We start from the raw sequence: 23,087 nt of genomic DNA, 5'->3' as shown, positions 1-23,087 counted from the left end.
ACCCAGCCTGACCCGACATTTTTTCGGGTTGAACCCAACCCAAGTTGCACCCCTACTTTATTTGTAGTAACTTGCTTCTTTGGAAATTTGGAGTTCTTATCCCATATTTTTATTTAGAATTGTATCTTAGTATGAGTAAAAAGTTTTGGGGAACCACTTTGCTTTATCTTTTATGATTCAACCTGTAATTTCTATACCAATTACAAACAATCTGTGCCTCCTAGTATGCAGGGGTTACTATTTACTAAATTTCCGTCCTTATAAGAATGAACAATGATTTTGTTAGTAACTAAAGATTAGATATACAAGATGAACCAAAGACTGTATATACTCTTCCTCACATTCTTAGGATGCCATTATAATTTTTATTTGCTAGTTAGATATGCACTATCATATTTGGATGTTTTTCTTAATCTAACTGATTGATTTATTTATTTATTCATTTTATATAGCTGTCATAGTTGCATGATGAAACCATGTCTCTCCCTGTCTCTCATTAATATAGCATTTAGGAGGATCAATTTGATAATAAGTTCAATATTCATCATACTAACCGATGCATAATGCAATTAATCATGGCACATTTAGCAGCCCATCTTACATGCTTAGCTTTGATGGACTATTCCATGTAGAGTGTTGAATAATGTGTAGGGTAGTTTAGGCATTAGTTGAGTATTATGGGTATTGTAGTCATTGTACATTGTTGCCCTATTTGGGCCCTATATATACATCATTTACGTGAGGAGCTCCCTAGTGGAGATTCTCCATCCTTCACTCCGCTTCTTCTTCCTCTCCTCTAACTCTAATATCATTTCTAACATGGTATCGGAGCAAAGATCCTAGTAAGAAAGAAAAGAAGAGATCTCCCTGTCTCATCTCATCGTCATTCTCATTCCACACCTCTCTCACGCTTCTTTTCTTTCTTTTTTTCTTTACCAACACTCTAATATCTCTTTTCCTATTTTCTCTGCAAATCCCTAATTTCTTTCCTCACATATGATATCTGCTTTCATATTTTCCTCCTATTTTCTGTCTCCCAATCTTCGTTTTTTTCTTTCTTCATAACTTCTTTTCCCCAAACCAAATCCCTAATATCTCTCTTCTTATTTTCTCTCTGCAAATCCGTAATTTCTTTCCTCACATCTGATGTCTGAGTTTCCCTTTAGCTCACGGATGGGAGGTGCGATTAATAATTGCAAGTTGAAGGGAGGAGTAATAATCACAAGGTCATAGCAACATATACAGAAAAAATGTCAAATTGTTTGGGCTGTCGTTCTCTCCAAACCCTAGATCTACTATCTACTCTTTACTTCTCTACAGCATGTACGTCTCCTTTTTCTTTTGTGTGTGAGCCTCTCAAACCCCTTTTTGGTTCTTTAACCTCTATTCCTTTTAAACCCATTTTCCGTTCTCCTCCCTTCACAAATCTCCATTCTAAACCCTATTTGGTTTGTTTTCTTCTTTCTCATTAACCTAACCTCCATTCCAACTTTTATTTTCTCTTTTCTATATTTTTTTGCCTTTTTGCTCTCCACTCAAATGTCCCAATCTCAACTCACGATTCCAAACCCCTTTTTTGAACCATACTTTCTCACCGCCATCCCATTTGGGAAGCCATATAAATGGCTCCCAATACACCCAAAGTCTCTCCAAATCTCTTTATTTTCTCTTCCTTCGGGTTGTTATCCAAGGCACACACCAAGTGTTTATTGAAATGTCCAAGAGAAGTATGGTGCTTGGAAGTCTTCTTTCTTTTGTGGTTGTTGCCGTTGTTTATTTTCTTTTGTTGCCTTATGGTTGTCTTCTTGTCATCTCTTATCTCTTTCTTTCCATTGTTTTCTATGTCATTTGTGTTGTTTGTGTTTTTCTATGTCCTTTATGTTATTATTCAAGGCACACACCAAGTGTTTGGTGAAATGTTCGAGAGGTGTTGCACCTTGCTTGTCATCTTTTGGTTTCAAGTTGAGAGCCCGTCGGCTTCAACTTGAGGGGGAGTGTTGTCATTTAGTTCTTTGTGTCTTTTCTTTAGGGGGAGTGTTGTCCTCTTTGTTGTCCTCTTTTACATCTTTTCTTGAGGGGGAGTGTTGTTAGTATTGTCTTTGTCTTCTTGAGGGAGTTTTGTCATGTTTTCATGTATTGTTTTTCATGTCTCTTCGTGTTGTCCGGCTTTATGCCTTATCTCTTCGTGTTGTCTTGATATTGCCCTCCTTGTCTTGTCATCTCCAAGCTCATGTAGTTTCACCAAAGGGGGAGTGTTGTTGTGCTCCCTAGTCAGTCTTTGTCTTCTCGGCTTATGCCTTATCCCCTCTTTTCCAGGCGATGGCTTCCATATCCATCGTTGGCTGGTTATCTTCTCCCTCCTTTTTCGGGCGATGGCTTCCACATCCATCGTTGGTCGTCTCTCTTACAGGCGACGGTCTTTTCCCGTCGACCTCTCTTTTTCGGGCGATGGTTTCCCATCGTTGGTCAGCTCTTTTCAGGCGATGATGTTCATACCGTCGAACTAGTCTCTAGACGATGGTATCCCCATCGTTGGTTGGTTTATCTTTTCCCTCATTTTTCTTCTTGTTTTCAGGTGATGATGTTCATGCCGTCGACCTAGTCTCCAGACGATGGTTTCCCCATCATTGGTTGGTTATACTTTCTCTCTCTCTATCCCTTCTCTCCAGGCGATGAGTTTACCGTCGACCTTGTCTCCGATGGTTTTTCCATCGGTTGTTATCCTCTTCACTTGTTCCTGCCATGACGCCTCCATTGCTCGTGATATGCGGATTTGTTTGCCTTGCTTTCATTCAGAAGAGGCCCTGTATGATCGCTCTCGCTGTTGTGCTACTTCAGGTGAGCTGCTCTTTTTTATGGCCATTGATCTCGATGCTGTTTATTGTGGCCGTCGTCCTTCTTTTTAGTATTATGCTTTCATTATGTATTCATCACACCAGCTTGAGGAGTGTTAGACCAAGCTGTATGTGTGTATGGGCCTATTGTACTTTTTTATGTATGGTCTTTTGTTGTACTTTTAGTTGTTGTTGTAGTCTCCCTTAGCAAGCTGGAGTTCCATAGTGTACACACTCCATCTTGAGGGGGAGTGTTGAATAATGTGTAGGGTACTTTAGCCATTACTTAGAGTATTAGGGGTATTGTAGTCATTGTACACTGTTGCCCTACCTGGGCCCTATATATACATCATTTACATGAAGAGCTCCCTAGTGGAGACTCTCCATCCTCCACTCCTCTAACTCTAATCTCATTTCTAGCCTAGAGATACTGCTCAGAGTTTTGAACATAGTTTACTTGAGCCATAAAAATATCACAATAATCATATAAACTATTTGCCTATGATGGCAGGCCAGTTTCTGAGTTTGCAAGTTTTGTCAAAATATGATCAGTGAGTTTATATTTTTTGTCTCCTTGCATTTACTTCAATTTGACTGACCTTCTTTCCTTTGATACAGGTACGAGTTGTCTCCCCCGACAAAGATTTCTTTCAGATTTTGTCTCCTCCATTACGTCTTCTACGAATTGCACCACGTGGATCCGAGTTAGTATCACAATCATTTAGCTATTATGTGAATCACTTCTCATTTAGAATTATGTTTAATACCTATAACAGGCAACTATCATAGGCTGTGTACATCTAGCCCTCCCCAGACCCCGCAATGGCGGGAGCCTCGTGCACTGGGCCGCCCTTTTTTTACCTATAACAGGCAACTATTGTTTTGTGAGAGGATTACCAATAATTGAGAAGGCATTTTGCTCCCATTTTTAAAAGGGTGTAGTGGTGTACAAGATTGATAGCCAAAATTTGCATAATGATCTTCTCTCTGCTAGGGAACTCATTACGAAGCATCTTTTCTCTTTGAAACACCTCATAATTTAGAATTGTGCTAAAATCTTGAATCCGAATGTATCTTTCTTATAAGGAAGCTCAATTCCTGATTTCCATGCATAATTGGGGAAGAAAATGCTTTTTTTTCTTCTGATGTCTGTAACTTTGGAACATACACTAAATAAAGTTGTTATTATTTAGAAAAAAGGAAAAGCTATACTTCTGTTTTTCCAAGCTAACTTGTTTTACGTTGATATTTTTATTTTAATAACTTCATCTATTCTAAATCACTTGGGTCTAATGACATTAGTGTGTTACTTTTATAGGGTAGTTTCATTTGGACTGGAGGAGTTTGCTAAGAGATATGGAGCTCTGAAACCCTCACAATTTGTTGATGTGGTGTCACTCATGGGTGATAAATCTGATAATATTCCAGGTTCTATTTTGGAACTGATTGCAGATTTTCATTCATGACAGGTTTAATATTTAGACTATAGCTACTTTGTTACTCTTGGAATGTATTTCCTCGTTAACACTATTGTAGATATCCTTTATTTTTATTTTGAATGTTGAAGTTTTATTAATGAAAAGAAGAAAACCATCAACCAAGATGGTGAAGCAAAATAGCAAAATACAAATCACCATGGATTCCCCTGAGACGACCCCCTTTTACCTTGACCGTGTTACCGCGTTCCGAATTTTACCCTACATAGTCAATAAAAACTCCTTTGACTCTCCCGAATTATGATCGTGTCCACCGAGTACTCGATCGCGTCGTACTGAGTCGACTAGGATTTTCTTCAGGCGCGTTCCGCATTATTAAACACTAATCAAAACCATAGAGGCACGAAGCGGGTGTTGGTGTGGGGGCGGGGGCAAGGGCGGGAGCAAGGTTGGGGAAGCATGGGTTGTAGAAGAGTCTAAGGGTGCGAGCGCTTATGCAATATTTTCTTTATACGCCTTTCAAAATTCAAGTACATCAAAAATAGTAATTTCTAGGAGCAAATACATAAAAAACATTGGGCAATGTCGCCATTGAGGATCATGTCTAGAAGACCGGAGGATTGGGAATGTCACCGTTGCCACTATCATAATTTCAGTTGGCGGAAAAATTGCAGAATCTGCAATCGAAGTATAGTGACACCGGCTGCGGGGGGGAGGCGGGGTGTTTTCACAAGAAATCGAAAGACAGGAAATGGGAATTGGCACTGCCCTTCCTGTCGGTACCTAAACTTTGAGTGGCGAGAAAGTTGTCGTTGGTGCCGCCAGAATAAAATTCATTCCAAATGGATTCCCCGCTCTTCTTCCCGCCCTCTAGCCTACCCGGACTTGGCCCATGTCCAGGGCGACCTATGGCCTGACACTGGCACTATCTCTCACAATATTGGAGGATCTCCGATCTTGTGCATTTCGGGTAAGGAAGTGGATGTGCGGATGGAATCCCTAAAATCCTGTCTGATTGGAAAAAAGAGTAGCCCTAACGGATCTTTAGAGGACTTTTGGCTTTGGGCGCAAAAGACTTAGACCATCCCATCGCTGCCATGCCCATGTATATTGTCAGAAGATGAACTTCTTTTTATGTTTGATTCTGAATTGCAGGCCTCCAAGATTCTCTAATAGCCCTAAGTCTTTGGAACCTTATTTGTCCTCGCTCATTCCGTGGAATAAGGAGTTTGTTCAAGGTGAGGAAGTACTGTGGGTTAACCTTTATGGCATTCCCTTACATGCTTGGACCTCATCAACGGTGGAGGCTATAGGAAGTTTGTTTGGAAGAGTCCTAGAAACAAGCAACCCGTGAGCCAAAGGGGCAGAAGGCACAGAGATCTCGGGGATTTCAATCCCAATTCTGTAAACATGGTTCAGGATTCTAAGTTTGGCAAAAGAGCCTAAGACAATCCTTCAGGAAGCTAGAATTTTTACCGAGACGAAGCTCACGGGTTGCTCGTTTGGCTTCGATTCCGTCTACAGGGCCGAGTCGGGGCCCCGTTGTCCCTTCTTTCACCTGCCTGGTTTCAAATTTCAAATCTGCCTTTTCTGGTTCTCTGCCCAATGTGGTTTGTTTTTGCGCCTGCGTCTGGCAGGTCCTCCTGTCAGGTGAGCTTGTCGGTAGTGCCCGAGGTTTTGGCTTCCCTGGCCACTAAGCGCAAAGTTAAATGGCTTGATGATGAGGGCCATCTTGATTCAAATCCTCTTGTAAGAGTGGGCTAGCCTGGGCCTTGACTCACCTTTTGTGACTAGGGTTGGCTTCTGGAATCTTATAGGTGTTATGTCTTTTTCTTTCTCTTTTAAGGGTAGTTTTGTCTTTTTTCCTATTTGGCCTGTTTTTCATTTTTTCTCTTTTGGGCCTTTGAGGCGGGGTTTATTGGTCCTCTCGCTTAGATTCAACTATTTTAGACCCCGAGTAGTGGTCAGCTGCAGGGTTGCTTTTAGGTCTTTTTGTCTCTTTTCTGCTCATTTACGTCTGTTTGAAGGAACTTCTCGTCCGCACTTGCTTGGTTATCTGGGCTTTTGACTTCCTGGTTGATTTTTGTTTCCGGTCTTCAAGATACTAGTTTTGAGAATGGAGATTCAAGGCGTTGTTAGTAGTCTCTCTGCATCCTCCGATGGAAGGAAGCGCTTATCATCAGAAGTAATGATTCTGGAAAACATTCTTTGGAGGATTAAAGCGATGGTTTACGATGAAGAAAAAGCCACCCTCATGGACCCTTTGCCCAGAGAGGTAGCTGATGATTTGCTTCGAAAGCAGTGGGATATCTTTAGACAAGAAGCTCAGGACTGCCCGTTTACCCTAACTCGTCTCACTGGGACAAGTGAGATTAGGATAACCCAATCGCCTCTTTTCGCGCATCCCTTCTTTAAATTCCATTTGGCTGAAGAAAGGGATTTGAGGAAGCTCAATTGGGAGGCTAACAAAATTGCCGGTATTCGGCAAGTGGAAGAGAGGATTGCTAATAGAAAAATCCCTAGCCGTTTGGAGCAGGTTCCGGAGGAGCTTCTCTTAGAAATGCAGGATTTTCTAATCCAACATATCTTAGATGATCTAGAGAAGTTTGCGGTGTAGATTTCCTGGTGAGCACAACTTTTTGCTCATGTCTGGATCCTCTAGCCTTGCTATATCTTTTTGGTGTTGCTCCTAGATTAGAATCTAAGAGTTTGAGATTGATATTTTCAGAATTATCAGTCAATCAGTCGTTTAGAGGTGCTAGTTTTAGGCTAATCAGAGCTTTGTGCAGTTTCGAAAGGGTACAGATGAAAATTTCAGGAAATGCAATAGATAATCTAAAGAAGGCATATTTAGAAAAGAAAGGAAAGGGACAGTTTATGTTTTTAGGTCATATTTGTGTTGTTTGTTTTCCTTTGGTCTCGGGTATGCCCGGGCCAGTATGTGTTAATCTCTTCTACCGCAGGCTGGGACTCCTGGTCCCGAATGCTCTTTTAAGTATTAATGAAATATGTCATCTTTCAAAAAAAAAAGTAGTAATTTCTAACCATCTTCATATTTATCTTTCAAAATTTAAGTACATCAACAAATAGTAATTTCTAACCATCTCCATTTTGATGCCCTCTTTCCTCGTGCCTTCTGAAGACGCCTATGTGCTTGCTCCAATGAAATACTTTGAAGAGTTGGAAGAGTTTGATGTACCGGATTCAAAGATACCAACATAGATGGAGGCGCCAATACGTTGGGAGTATCACGAGGTCGCGCTCCTTGGAAGCTCCTTCCTAAGGTGCACTGAATTGTAGTTCCGGGGTGGGAGCGGCACCCATGAGGGAAGTTTCTTGCTTCAAAGATCAAAACTCTCGATTTCACTTCTCCCAACCCCACTATTGACAATCTTCTCAAACTCGGACTAACATGAAGAGAGAGAAAAGAGCAACATCACACCCACGAAATGGAGAAAATGGGAGAAATCATACCCCACGACTTGTCTACCATTACTCTTATAATAATATTTGTCAATTATAATAATAACACTATTGCATAATACATTCACTAAGTGTCCGAAAGGTAATATTCTATCTACTTATATGTATACATAACTATGCGTTTATATATGTTTATATTTATATTTACGAAGGGAAATCCATTTGGCTTATATACACCCAATAGTGGTGTATATAAGTTGGCTATGTTTCACATTCCCCCTCAAATTGATGCACTGGGTTATGAAGTGTCAATTTGTAAATTAGAAAATCATGTCTAGCGCACATCATTGCCTTTGTGAATATATTCGCAAGATGAAGTGATAAAGAAATATATGATAATGTGATCCGTCCTTTAGAATAGCATTGTCGAATATAATGACAATCTACCTCAATATGCTTTGATTGCTAATAAAAAATTAGATTGGTTGCTATCTGAATTTCACTCTTATTATTTTCATAAAGAGGAGTTGATGAAGGTAGAGTAATGCCAAAGTCCGAGATAAGAGAACGAAGTCAGACCACCTCGCTAGCTGCTGATGACATACATCAATATTCCGCTTCACCCGAAGATGTTGAAATGCCATTTTGCTTCTTGCATTTCCATGAAATCAAAGAATCTCTGAGGAACATACACCAACTAAGGATTATTTCTTGTATGGTAATTAGTTTGTATTTGGGGGATGTATATGTCTTTTCCATGTGATGTGGTTTTATCATTAATATACAAGAATAGCCTAGAGTGCAACTATTCCATTCACACCATCTCTTCTCTCCTTTGATCTCCTCTCGTGCTCTACTACTCTTAACCTTTAACAACTCCAACTTGGTATCAGACTAAGGAATTTTTTATATTTTTTCTAAGGGAATCAACGCCCTTGACTGTCGTACGCATTGATGCTGTCATCATGTCGTACAACTGATGTCAGCAGTCGTACGCCCATGGAGTAGGTCTGAAACCTACATGGCTCGGATACACATCAATGTCCTTATTATGCTGTTTTTCAAAAAAAAAAAAAAAATGGGGGTTATTTGATATTTTTCTTATTGTTCTTGAAGAAACTCCTCGGAGTTGGTCTGAAACCTACATGGCTTGGATACACATCAATCTCCTTATTATGCTGTAAAAAAAATGGGGGTTATTTGTTATTTTTCTGATTGTTCTTGAAGAAAATCCTGAAATCTCTTTGTTTTGAGGTTGAGAGTTTTCTCTCATCTCGGGATCTGTTTGGAAGGGGATTCCTTTTTTTTGGGCATTTTTGGCATAGGAACACAGTGGTTATGTCATTTTTCCGATTTGACCTCCTTTGAGGGAACTCTATCAATTTTGTAGTTGCATCCATAAATCTCGTTTTTTGGGTTGATAGTTCTCTCACCTCAGGACATGTTTTGAAGGGAGATTACTTCATTTGGGGTCGGTTTTTTTTTTCATAGGAACACAGTGGCGGTATTCTTTTTCTGATTGAAGTTCATGTGAGGGAGTTCCAACGACATTTGTGGCTGCATTACTGGGGCATTCTCTATTTTATGTGTTGTTTCTATGGAGTTGATAATATATCTCCCTTAGGTTGGTTTGAGGTATCTCACAACAAAAAATTACCTCTTCTGGTAGATCTGAAGTGAACTCTTCTATTGGGTACTGATTCTGGCCTTCTAGCGGGACCCTACGGGGATAACCCTAATGTGCAAATCACCATGGTAAAACTAGATGGCACTATCTATATGGATGGGCCCAGTCTACCTGAATGTACATCGGTGGATTGGACAAGCTTGATTATGTTACTGCTGGGTGCAGGAACTCAAGTCGGACGATTCAAAATATCCTGAGTGGGAGCTGGATAATTTCATGATAATTCCGTGGTTGTTTTCTTCGATGCAACCACATATCAGTCACACCCCTATTCCTGAGAACATCTAAAGATATCTGGGATCAAGTTGAGATGACATGTGCACAAGAAAGAAATATTGTTCGAGTTTATCATCTTCTTCAGGAGATTGATAATCTTAGACAGGGGAGAAGACACTTTCTTCTTACTTCTCCACTTTTCGAGGCATTGGGAAGAGGTAGACCTCTACCAGCGTGAAGTGGGATACTGAGCCTGATATAGAGCGATTTCAGAAACAAGTAGAAGAAAATCGCATATTTGAGTTCCTATCTGGTCTGAACCTTCATTTAATGTCACTCGGGTGGGTCAAATCCTAGGTCGCGACATTCTTCTTACTTCAGAGTAAGCATACTCTCTTGTCCGGTGTGAGGACAGTAGGGAGAAGGCTATGGCTCCATTATCATCCCAGACTGACTATCCTGCAGTAGCTTTCACATAAAAAAGGTTCCAGAGATTATAGGGGAGAAAATCCGAAGAAGTCATTTGATAACAAGGGAAAACTAAAGTGTGATATCTGTGGCAAGACCCGTTACACCAGAGAGGCATGTTGGGAGTGACATGGCCGTCCACCTCACTTCAAGCCCAACCAGATGCCTTTTCAGGCCATGTTGCTGAGACTTATCAATATGGCTCCTCTTCCTAAGGTGCACCAACAACTGTCCCAGGTTCTATTCCTTCAAACAGTTTTGACATTTGGAGAGCTTTCGCAAACTGTTAATTAACACGGATAGTCATACATCTTCATCATTTGTCCAGTTAGGTACAATTTCTACCTACTATGTGAGTCTCTCCCAAGTTCATCTTGGATTATTGACTCGGGAGACGGACCACATGACCGGTATATCCTCTTTATTTGATTCATATAGCTTATTATCTTGAATGTGTCTGTTCCATACCCTATGGGGCTATATTGTGATAATCAGGCTGCAATCAACATATCAAATAATCATGTCCAGCATGATCGATCACATGGAACACATTAAGGTGGATACACTTCATTCGTGAAAATGCTCTAAGGGATTTGTCTTCTCTTTATTCCTACTGGTAATCAACTCGATGATGCCTTAAATTGTGAAGTCCCATTTTGACTATATTTTATCCAGACTGGGCATGATTGGTGTTTATGCTCAGCTTGAGGAGTGTATGAAATAATAATTATTTCTTGTATGGGAATTAAATTGTATGTGGGGGATATTTGTGCCTTTTCATGACATATAGGGTTTTGTCATTGATATACAGCAATAGCCAAGAATGGGAACTATGTCATTCACTCCATCTCTCTCTCTCTCTCTCTCTCTCTCTCTCTCTCTCTCTCTCTCTCTCTCTCTCTCTCTCTCTCTACTACCCTAACCTCCAAAATCAGCATCAACGTAGGCAGTTATCTCCATGGAGGATGGAGACGAAAAAAGTGACTCCAGTTGTCAGTGCCACGCAAGTAATCTTATGATTCGAGGAACTACTGTGAGTTGAGGTGTATGAGGAAAAACAAATTGACTTACTATCTGAATGACATACACAATATCTGGCCCAGTCAGGTTAAGTAAACTCCCCACAGGTTGTTGATATGTTGTCGACCCTTGATATTCAATTCAATTGGAATGCCAACTATCTTGTTTTCAGTCAAATTGGCAAGACGAATTAAGTCCTTTTCATATTTTTTTTGAATAACAGGAATACTATGTTCGGAGGACACGGAACGAAATCCCATGTAACTTTCATGGAGAGCATGAAGCTTCTCTTCCATTACTTGTTTCCAATAGTCCTGTTGCATTGCTTGTTTATGGTTTGAAGGGACGACTTGTTGGTCAAGATTGATAAATGAATGATTTAGAAGGCAAGTTATAATAGTAAGGAGGATCAGTGTAACGTTTAGAACAACCCAATGGTTACTCATCTAAGGGAGTAGTGTAGCAATCACCACAATGGAATAGAATGGATTACCTTTGTCATCAAAGGTAACTGAGAGACAGAGTGGATGAGTGAACTTTATGAAAAAGTCGGTAGAAATAAATATTTTTAAGAAAAAAGATATGGTCGGAGACGAGCATACGAAGCTGACCAGGGTCAAGACAACGAAAGCCTTTCTAATTTTCTGATGACGGAGTGGATGAGTGGACTTTATGTAAAAGTCGGAAGAAGTAAGATATTTTTAAGAAAAATGATATGGTTGGAGACGAGCATACGAAGCTGACCAGGGTCAAAACAGCGAAAGCCTTTCTGATCATCATCGTATTCAATAAAAACACATTTAGCTGCATGAGGTGAGAGTTTATCTCTCATGAGAAGCAAAATGAAAAAAACAAACTCAACCAAAATCATGGAGTAAGGAATATTCTGAGGAAATAATCTCTCATGAGAAGCAAAATGAACAAAACAAACTCAACCAAACACATGGAGCAATGAATAGTCTGAGGAATGACCAAACAGAATTTGATAAGGAGATTTGTTATGCAAGGTTGCAGAAAACTGAGATGGACACCAATAAGAGAGCGAGTGAGAGGAAGGGGATTTCTGTGCTACTGGTTTCTACTTTTTTACTGAGGCTTGTTAGGGTTTACCCTATTTCTCTTCTCTGTGATTCCTTTCTTAAATCCTTTATCTTGTTTCTGATTTTTCTTCTATTCTTCATACTACACTGCACTATGGTGGGATTGGCAGTGATGGACTGAACTTATAATGGCCTGCTGGATGAATGGCTCCAATCACCATTTTTGTGTGCCACTGGTACTGTAGGCCAGGGAAATGCTAAAGTGCTTGCTGGCCCACAGCAGTTCCCAATACGTTCGCTTTGTTTACTATTTTTTTTTCTTTTTGAATGATGTACTCATTTTAACTTCCTTGACGTTCATAGTTTCATGCCATTCAAATATTATTGTAACTTGGCTGTATAATTCTTCAGAATTTGATAATTTGATGCTTCAAATCCACTAATTCATATTCTTAAATGCAGGAATCGAGGGTATTGGACTTGTAAATGCTCTCAAGTTGATCACTAGGTTTGGTATGGCTATTTTTTTTTTTAGCTTTAAAATTGCTAGTATTTATTCAGGAAATTGGTATGAGATTTTTCATCTTTAAATGAACAGCCAATGTAATAGAAATTTCTTTAGTTTTATATGTCAAAAGAAAAAATGTAAACATTTTTTTGACCAACTGAGAACAACTAAAATAAGGACATCTTTTTTGCTCTCAAGTTGATCACTAGGTTTGGTGTGGCTATTTTTGTTTTTTTGCTTTAAAATTGCTATTATTTATTCAGGAAATTGGTATCAGCTTTTTCCTCTTTAGTTTTATATGTCAAAAGAAAAATGTAAACATTTTTTGACAAACTGTGAACAACCAAAAAAGACAAAAACTGAGAACAACTAAAATGACGATATTTTTTCAAGAAAACAAAGGCATGGAAGTATAACTATTAGGACTGCAGAGTTACGTTCAAGTTGCTGAAACTTTGAAATATCACAAGGTCTTCATGCTGATTGTAGTTTACATTGAGGATCACAAGGTCCTCAAGCCGATTTTAGTTTACGTTGAGGAAGTATTGTGTGGAGTTGAATAGAAATCCTGGCACAGTATAATAATTTATGCTGACATTTTTTGACTGCCATAGCTGAAGATGCTTTATTCCATTTTTTTTAATGATGAAGATCCCTTATTTCACCTATGTTTTTCACAGCCTGTCCCAAGCCAGGATAAAGGAGGAGGGTTGGCGTCAGGTTGGCAGCCGGCCGTAAAATTTGCCACTCTTCTATGAAAAAGATCCCTTATTTCACGGCGATAATTTAAAATTTTAGCTTGAAAAAATAGATCCTAGCCATATATGATAAAATTACATTTAGTTAGGTCTAGCACTATGATATGCCACACTCATTATCGTTATGCTCCTTGAGTTCAGTTTTTATTTTCAATTCTGCATCAAAAGATTACAATAATAGATGTGAAAATATAACTGTCATTTGATTGGAATTATATCCTCTTCATTTATAAGTTTGAATAATCAGCAAATTTCCCTTTACGTCTGTGCTTGAAGATCACGATAACAGGCACAACTGAATTGAACAGGGCTTTTGCAAGCAAGGACAGAAATCCCAAGTCCCAACCAATCACAACGACCTATTCTGAATATATGAATCTTGAACTGATTGAAGTACCGAAAATTGGGGTTGAGCTTGGTAAAGACTATGTTCTTCAACCCTAAGGTCAAAGGGTTCAGTCCGAGCTTACCTACCAAAAAAAGTTACGAAAATTACGCTACAACCTTATTGGCCACCACATCCAAGAAATAACTCCGTACATGCATAATCTCTCTTTGGCTGTATATAGTAAGAGCAAAAACGAATCAAGCAGTTGATGATAAACCTGACCTAAATAAGATCATTCATTGTAGCAAGCATAGAATAGGTTATACTCTGCAAAATGGCAATCTGTTATGTTAAACTTGCGTAATTCTTTTCACTAACATATTTCGTGGTTGCGTGAACATAAGGGGAAATCTAAAAAAGTATAGTGGATCAGATATCTAAACGTATTAACTAACAAGCAAGGAATAGAATATGATAGATCTTTAGAGAATAGGTAGCACATCAACAAGAAGCAGATAACCAAAAATAAATTAACTCTTTGTGAGGCCACATTTACGTAACATTCTTAAAGGGTTAAAATAACAGGTAGGCGTTACTGCAACTAATCATGGATTCCCTGAGCCTACAAAACCACTCAGGTACCCTAGGGTTTGAAAGCGTAGGTGGGTCCCATCCGGCAGGGACCCCTGTCTTGGTGTGTAGGGGCCTAGGCAGTTCCTTTTGAGAACTACACTTCTCATTCTTTCTTTTGTAGGAGAAAAGGCTGACTGTACTTATAGGATGAGTCACAAAAGAATGTATGGTACATATGCTAATCAGTTGTTTATACTGGTAGGTACTTTGGAGAACTTGTTGAACTCTGTACATGAAGTCAAAGAGGAACGCATAAGGGAGGTAATTCTGTTTAATTTTGTTGGCGTTCAATATGCTAATCATCATCTTTAGAACTTTCGTAAGTCGTAACCATTCTTTTTTACTCCTATTGGCTTAGTTTGCCATTGTTGGTAAAGAAAAGACTACAGTTGTGTTCATCATATACCTTCTCGACGCCTTATGGTGAGAAGTTTCAATAAGGAGAATGTACTTAATGTTCCCGGATGTTTTTGTTAACAGGTCCTCATATCTAATGCTGATCGGGCCGTTTTAAGCAAGAACTTGGTAATTTCATTAGTCTTTCCCTATCGCTTGTCCTTGTTACTGAATCAACTTGGTCATGAATTCCATGTATTTCAGTGTTTCACTCTACACACTGAGTGCAGAAATAATTTTAGTTGTCCTGTTGTGCTTTCATTGCTTGTTTGGTTTGCCGACTTAGAAATGAGTTCCAACCAAGAAAAAACATATGGCTATTGCTTGCTATGGTTTTTAATTGCATTATATACAGAAAAAAAAACAATAGTATAATCACCAGTTTATTGTTAGGAATTTTGATATCGATAAACAAATGAATAGCGTAATCACCAGTTTATTGTTAAGAATTTTGATATCAATTAACAAATGAATTAGTAACAGAAAGTGAGACGCAACATGGGGAAGCTTATCCAGTACAGGAAAGTTTGGGTTAAGGAATCCTAGTGATGGAGAAAAAAATTGTGCAGGCAGATGACACCTTTAATTTGAATTAAAACTATATGATGGATCACCCGCACAAGACAACCATTTCATATGGAGAAGAGGAGAAATTATAAGAGAGAATATGAATCGACCTACAGTAATTAACTCTCTAACTCCCCCGGGCTGAAGGACAACTATCATCTATGCCCAGCTTTCATACACATAGTGAAGTAAAAATATCTGATTTGTCTTTTGTCATTGGTACCATTTCTACATTTTTTCAGGCAGCATCATTGTGACACTATCAAAATCCTGTGAAGTGGAGGGGGAAAATTTACTTCCCAAGGCTTTCATGGTTATTAAGTAGCAGTTCTCATGTCCACATCACCTACACAACATGGTATTGTCGAACTCAAACATCACCACGTTACAGAATTTAGACTTCCTATATTGTTTCAAAGTTAAGCCTTGATGTAGAGCGGGTCGCGGCCAAAGGAAATGGGCCTCCCTTAACCTAGGGTGATTGTAGTTTTATTCCATTCTTGAGCGAAGGGGTTTGTAGTGTGGTGCAAATACTAACCCATAAGAAGGGCATTCTTGTCTTTGAAGGTAGTTAGGATTAGATAAATACGGTTTTCTTTCTTATTTGAGGTGGACTTTTGATTTTGAAGATAGGGAATGTGGAGAACTAATTTCAGGCTCTTCCTCGGAGAGGAATTTTCTATCCAGGAAATCAGCTGAGTTGAGGAGGTAAATCTGAATGAAATTTTTTCTCTAACCTGAGGATTCTTATAGTTTTTACTTGCTGCGTGGAAGGAATTTCTACCGGCTCTTGGAATTTCTACCGGCTCATTAATTGTATTTCATTTTCTTCAATAAAATTCCCTCTATTAGGAGTTTATGGAAGATTTAATTTGTATTCTGTCGTGCAATAATAAGTGATGCCTTCTTGAGAACCATTTATGCAAGTCTATCCCATCATACAGACCCGATTTGAGAAAACACAGGTGAGATCATGAATTTTTATACTGAATTGTTTTCTAGAAGTGAGCCCAAGCTACTACCTTCACAAACCCTAATCCTTAAGGCTGTTGAAACAGTGGAACTTGTATTGGGCTGAATAGGTTGGAACTAAATCTGCAGCCTCTTAGGTTGAGAATCCTCAACATGGGTTTTCCCCTTGGGTGAGCCGATTGGATCCAACAGGGATCAGCTAGAGTTAGGTGCAGTTCTATTAATTATTAGTGGGATCCGATTTGAATGTTGTGTTTGAGTACCCAGTAGGAAGCTTCCTCAATAAAGCCTCATAGATAAATTTCTTAAAGGTCAGGACCCATTTGAATGTAGGTTTGAGTTTCAATTAATGGCACATCAGATGCTTGTTGAAATGCTAATGTTGACCCTAGCAGCCGGCCACTATTTCTTCTCCCAACTATCTGGCTGAGATTCAAAAGCTTGGGGTCAATGAACTCCCCATTAATTGGCCTGAGACTAATCATTAGAAATTGTTAAAATTTTGGGGCGTTGTCCCATAGTGACAGTGGTCATAGTCGACCATGGGTAGAGTTTGGCCAACACATGTTAATTAAATTGAGTAATTGTTATCCCAAGAGTATGTAGCTGGCTATCATAGCATGAGCACATTGATCCAATTTTGGTTCAATTTCTTATCTGAATCTAAAGAGGCCCTCACTTGGTGACCAGGGTCAATATCTCCAGAGAGCCCACCATATTCATAATGGGAATTGGTCGATCAGAAGTCACCCATGTTTCCAAGGCCTTAACTCCTTTGTGTGCCAGGTTGGCTTGGTTCACTTCAGCCACCCATTGAATTACAGAATTATGAGTCTGCACCTCATTCTTGGGTTTGTGATCCTGAGAGTCCCCAAATGTATTATTCAGTGTGCCTGCATGTTATTTTCAACAACTGTGGAATGAGGCAGTGTTGGCCCGACCATCAACATTTACAGAAAGAACCTGTCGCGATCAACTCTGAAATCACATTCTGCTGCGTCATATATGGTATTAGAGCATGGTTCGTAAGGTTTCTTAGCCTTACAGGTCTCAGTAGAGTATATTGAAGGCGTTATTGGCTGAAACTTCAGATTGGGTGTGGGTTGTTTGTGATAATGCTTGTGAGGTCTTAACCCTGTGGTGATCTCAACTTGAAAGGACAGTTCGGACCTGAGATATATGTATCATATTTTTAAAATTCTTAAGTTTGATGCATGACCTCTATAGTCTTGGAACAACTCTATAGTTATCTCAACTTGAAAAATGATTCTTGTTTAGTTGCTCACTTTGATGTGCTCATATTAGATCAAAGGGACAGCTGGACTTGGTGCTTTACAACTGGAATCCGATATATTTGTGTCTCAAACCTAGGTTGTTTGGTTAGCATTGGCAGATACCGGGTGAAATTCAAGATGTTATATAAAGTATCTGCATTTGAAATATTAGGTTTTAGACGTGCTGATTTGGAGACATGATGGAGGAAGCTGATTTTGGTGTATTACATGAAGAAAGAAGACTGTGAATGATTCTAAATTGTTGAAGTCAGAGCTATCTTAGTTTGCTATACTAAAAGCCCATGGAGGTTTCTGTTTTGGAGATGCTACTGGTGGTCATGACTAATTGTGGATACCAACAAGAAGAATAAAGTATGCTACAGCTGGACTTTGCGGTTGAATTCCTTAGTCCTTTGGAATTCACTTTTCTTGTGCGGAGTGCGGACACCATCCTCTTGACTTGTGAATGGAATAGTTATGATGCTTCTCATGCGTGGTCAATCGAGCCTACATAGGGGTGAATTTTCTGTTGAATAACGATCAGCTTGGGTTGTGAACTCGCTAACCAACAAACATCTGATGACAAAGGTGTACTCCTATGCACTGGAATCCGGAAATTGGAACTACTTGTATACAAATTTATTCTAGTCCCTATCAACCCTCATCTATATTATCAACACTCGAGTTTACAATTCTTTGGAGCTTCATAATTTGTTTGATTCAGAGTTTCAAACTGACTGCCACTATATCCTTCCATGAATTTTATACTTCTGTTATAGGCTCCTATTGCTAAGTGGAATTCAGAACTTCCATGTGCTCGACTACTATACATCATGGCTGGCATTAATGCCAACTGTTTGCAAAGTGGTTAAAGCTCAATTTCTATTATAAGGGACTGAATTGTTGCTATTGACTCATTAAGGGATTAGGCAGATTTCGGCTGCAATTCAAGACCTAGTTCTAATTATCAATTGAATGGGCATATGTCAAGCCTAACTATGCTTGGCTTGGTTGATTAATTCCTTGGAAGCCTACTGGAATACAAGGATTATGTATTGGAATGGTTAGAAGCTTGGGGACTATTTTGAAGAGTAAAAGGCACCCTACTTTGCCTACTGCTCTATTGAGTACATCTACATTTCGGAATTGGGTACTGATACCCACATTGATTCACACCACCATGGCTCCACCATATGTTCCCAGCCTACTGGAATACAAGGATTATGTATTGGAATGGTTAGAAGCTTTCGGACTATTTTGAAGAGTAAAAGGCACCCTACTTTGCCTACTGCTCTATTGAGTACCTCTACATTCCGGAATTGGGTACTGATACCCACATTGATCCACACCACCATGGCTCCACCATATGTTCCCAACTTTGACAGCTCCGCCATGTATACTTCAGCCATCCATTGAATTATAGAATTCTGAGGCTGCGCCTCACTTTCGAGTTTGTGATCCTGAGACTCCACAAAAATATATTCCGAGTGTTTCTGCATGTTATTTTCAACAACATTGGAATGAGGCAGCGTTGACTAGGCCATCAAAATTTATTGACAGAACCTGTTACTTCTCCAGTCGTGACCAATTCCGAAATAACATTATGCTCAACTCAACTCAACTCAACAAAGCCTTTATCCCAAACTAGTTGGGGTCGGCTAAATGAATCCTTAGAAAAATTTCATGAAGAAGGTGAAAGGAATCTACCCGGCTCTAATCCTGGCTCTAGTTGGGTTCTTCTACGTGGATAATTATGCTACGTCATATGAAATCCTCCAAGAGCCGGTAGAAATTCCTTACACGCAGCAAGTGAAAACTACAGGAATCTTCATGTTGGGGAGGAAATTTCATTAAGATGGTGGAGCCATGGTGGCATGGATCAATGTGGGTATCAGTACCCAATTCCGGAATGTAGAGGTATTCAATAGAGTAGTAGGCAAAGTAGGCTGCCTTATACTCTTCAAAACAGTCACAGAGCTTCTAACCAGTACAATACAGGTGTTGGCTCTTCGGCATAAAGTCACGAGTTTGCTCCCCGGAGACGAGTGTTCGAATCCCACCCGGACTTACCCTGATGCACGTGGTAATAATCCTACTCCGGAAGGGGGTCGGGACACCCTGTGTCATAAAAAAAAAACCAGTCCCAGAGCTTCTAACCACTCCAATACACAATCCTTGTATACCAGTGGCTTCCAAGCAATCAATCAACCAAGCCAAGCAAAGTTAAGCTTGACGTAGGCTCATTCAATTGACAATTAGAACTAGGTCTGGAATTGCAGCCAAAATATGCCCAATCCCTTAATGAATCAATACCAACAATTCAGTCCCTTATAATATAAATTAAGCTTTAACCACTTTCCAAACAGTTGACATTAATGCCAGCCAAGATGTATAGTAGTGGGGCACATGGAAGTACTGAATTCCAGTCAGTAATAAGAGCCCGCGGCATAAGTTTAAAATTCCTAGAAGGATATAGTTGCAGGCGGTTTGAAACTCTAAATTCAAACAAGTTCTGAAGCTCCGATGAATTGTAAACTAGAGTGTTGATAAATATAGACTAGGGTTGGTAGGGACTGGAATAAATATGTATACAAGTAGTTCTAATTTTCGAATTCTAGTGCATAGGTGTACAACTCTATCAACGGAAGTTATTCAACTGAAAATTCACCTCTAGAGGCTCGATTAACCACGCATAGGAAGCATCATAACTATTCTATTCACAATTCAAGAGGATGGCTTTCACACTAGAAAAGTGAATTTCAAAGGACAAAAGAATTAAACTGTAAAAGACTTCATTCTATATGTATGACATAGTCCTTTAATCCTCTTGTAGGTTTCCACAATTAGTCATGAATACGAGTAGCATCTCCAAAACAGAAACTTCTTCTGGCTTTTAGTATAGCAACTAAGATAGCTCTAACTTCAACAATTTAGAACCATTCACAGTCTTTTCTCTTCATGTAATGCACTCAAATCAACAACCTACTTGCTTAGGTACCTTCTCTCATTCATGACACTGGTTTAAAGTAGAATGGTTGTTGGTTAGAGAAGCAACGGTCATCCAAATAAACTCCATCTTTTCTTCAAATCTGCTAGTCTGAAACCAAATATTTTAATTGCAAATCCTTGATACGAGGGGCATCAGAAAGTGACTAGCAGATGTCCTAGATGAAAATATGATTGCCCAATATTGAGTGGGATTGCCAAATATTGAGTGTTTCGTCTAACATGTTCACCGGATACATGCAAGTTAGCTTAACACCTGGCAAAAGGGTTTTCAGGGGTGGCTTTCTGTATTTTAGAATCCCAATGTTGCAAGCTCAATTTTCTGTTTCATGTTTTTTTATGCTTTGTTGTACCGTCCTTTTAACAACAAAGTGATTATGTGCCCAATAAATAATACTATATCTACAATCTTTTTGTTGTGGGCTCCATCCCATGATGTGGGCCCACACCTATACACTTAGAAATTGTATTTGGAATAGGAAAGGAAGGAAGTTTCCTTCTTTGATAAGGAAAGAGAGCCGTGAGGTGGTGTGATATTTTGGTGAAATACTGAAAGAAGAATAAAACGTGAAACAGAGAAGAAAAGAGAGAGAGAGAGAGAGAGAGAGAGAGAGAGAGAGAAGAAAATAGAAACAAGTGTTTTCTTTGTGTGCTCCTTTTCGGGGTTTTGTACGGGATCAAAACCTAAGGTTTGGAGCGTTCTTCTTGGAGATTTTCGTTGCACTGTTGAATTATTTTGATGCACTAAGACTTTGTGAGGATTTGGGTTTCTTTGATTTGAAGATCGGATTGGGTATTTGCAGTGAGAATGTATGATTTGTTGTTCTCATAGAGGTAACCCTTGTATCTCTCTAATTTCTTGTATTTCCTCAAATTTTGAGTGAAAACTTGAGAGACACATTGTTTTACCCACTTTGATTGGTGGATATGCCGTTGGATTTGCCCTATGGTTTTTCCCTCTTCATTGGAGGGTCCTCCACATAAATCTTTTGTGTTTACTTGTGTGATTGCTCTCTTAATGATTCTTTACCCCCCACCCAACCAACCACACACGCGCGCGCGCGCGCACACACACAAAAAACCCTACACTTGTGTCTATAGAAGTGCATATCCAGTTGTTTTTCTAAGCAAGCAAATAGATCTCAATGATTTATCAGCAGAGGCCAGAGTTATGTACAGCATTATGTTGGAATGTTTGTAAGCAGTTACATCATCTGCTTGAACTTTCCTTTGTTTCCAGTGTCACGGAATCTCATGGTTGCTTAACTTCTTTCCAATCATATTGTTTGTTCCATTGATTTTTTTTTATTCCAGTGTCTAGAATCTCTTGGTAACATTGTTCCCTTAATTTATTGTTATGTTTTTCTTCCCTGAATTCACTGGTCATAGACAGTGCCACTTCTCATGAGAGTAGACAGCTGGATCCCGAAAATGGTAGAAGTGATATTTCGGCAAGCATAGAAAGAGCTGAAAATACTTGTGTATCATTCTGTTACCATATTTAAAATTCTCTATTGCAGTTTCAATGTGCTGAGCCTTTTTATTATGGCAGGCGACTCTACGCACCGATCTTCCATTCTACATGGTTCCGTTCCAGACATCCGATCTTGTTTTTGAGAAACCAAAGGTTACTGCACACTTCTGTATGCGTTCATTTAAAATGTGCTTGCAAATGTGCAAAAAATGCACATTCTAAGTATCATTTATGAGAGGTTTTCATTTTTCGATCTTTTTTTCTTCTGGAATTCTTCACAGGACAATGGTGAGAAATTCGTAAGCCTTTTGAGAGCAATCGGTGCATTTGCCGAAGGATCTTCTGCAGACAACATCATTAGAAGAGCATGCTATTTATGGAACAAGCTTGAAGCATGACTTAGCTGCAAAATTTCGCCGCTTAACTATAATCTTGAAACTCTGGTGAGTCCGAGAAAAATAGAAGTGATATTTCGGCCAAAGATAAAAAATCATGCAGAAATACTATAACTTGCAGATTCATGTTGAGCCACTGGTTAGTATGATCAAAGCAAGGAGGCACATTATAAATGTATATCTTTGGTTATTAAATATCATGTAAATGTATCTTTGTTTATTCAATACCTTATAAATGTAAATTTCTTTATAGTTGTTACATAATTTTCATTTTTAAGTAGGGGTGCGAGTTGGGTCGGGCTCAACCTGAACCCGACAGGCTCAACCCGATTTCGGCTTGGGTTGGGTTGGGAAAAGCCAACCCAATTTTATTTTGAGTTGGGTTAGGGCTGAGGCCATGGGCAACGTGACCCGAACCCGACCTATGTCCTCTAATTTTATCAATTTCTTTTTGCATTTTTCTGTTTTTGCCCGTCTAACCAGGACTCAACCCAACCTGATTTGGTTAGATGGGTCAGGTTAGGGTTGAGAGATTTAGTGCTGGGTTGGGTTAGGATTGAACATCCTCGGGCTTGGGCTGGGTCGGGTTAGGGTTGAGCAAATGCTATCTCAGGTTGGACAAGGGTTGGCAAGAGTTGTACTATTTTAAGCT

The 23,087-nt window shown here is 39.3% G+C and overlaps 1 protein-coding gene across 5 annotated transcripts in view; it reads left to right on the top strand.

The window, feature by feature from the left end:
* Positions 1-22,685, top strand: part of LOC143860146 (5'-3' exonuclease family protein) — a 70,314-nt gene extending 47,629 nt beyond the window's left edge. For all 5 annotated transcript variants that reach the window (XM_077370688.1, XM_077370687.1, XM_077370686.1 and 2 more), the window contains 7 exons: positions 3,453-3,538; positions 4,153-4,262; positions 12,587-12,637; positions 14,554-14,612; positions 14,832-14,876; positions 22,119-22,193; positions 22,322-22,685. In XM_077370688.1, the coding sequence (XP_077226803.1) occupies positions 3,453-3,538; positions 4,153-4,262; positions 12,587-12,637; positions 14,554-14,612; positions 14,832-14,876; positions 22,119-22,193; positions 22,322-22,438 (543 nt within the window). In that variant the 3' untranslated portion in view covers positions 22,439-22,685. The remainder of the gene's footprint in view (positions 1-3,452; positions 3,539-4,152; positions 4,263-12,586; positions 12,638-14,553; positions 14,613-14,831; positions 14,877-22,118; positions 22,194-22,321) is intronic.
* The last annotated feature ends 402 nt before the right edge of the window (positions 22,686-23,087 follow it).

This window comes from Tasmannia lanceolata, unplaced genomic scaffold (assembly GCF_043159265.1).
Source record: "Tasmannia lanceolata isolate RefF3 unplaced genomic scaffold, GAP_Taslan_0.1 ptg000037l, whole genome shotgun sequence".
NCBI classification, from domain to species: Eukaryota; Viridiplantae; Streptophyta; class Magnoliopsida; order Canellales; family Winteraceae; genus Tasmannia; species Tasmannia lanceolata.
The sequence above is the reverse complement of the archived record's forward strand: the minus strand, read 5'-3'. Positions and strand labels throughout refer to the sequence as shown.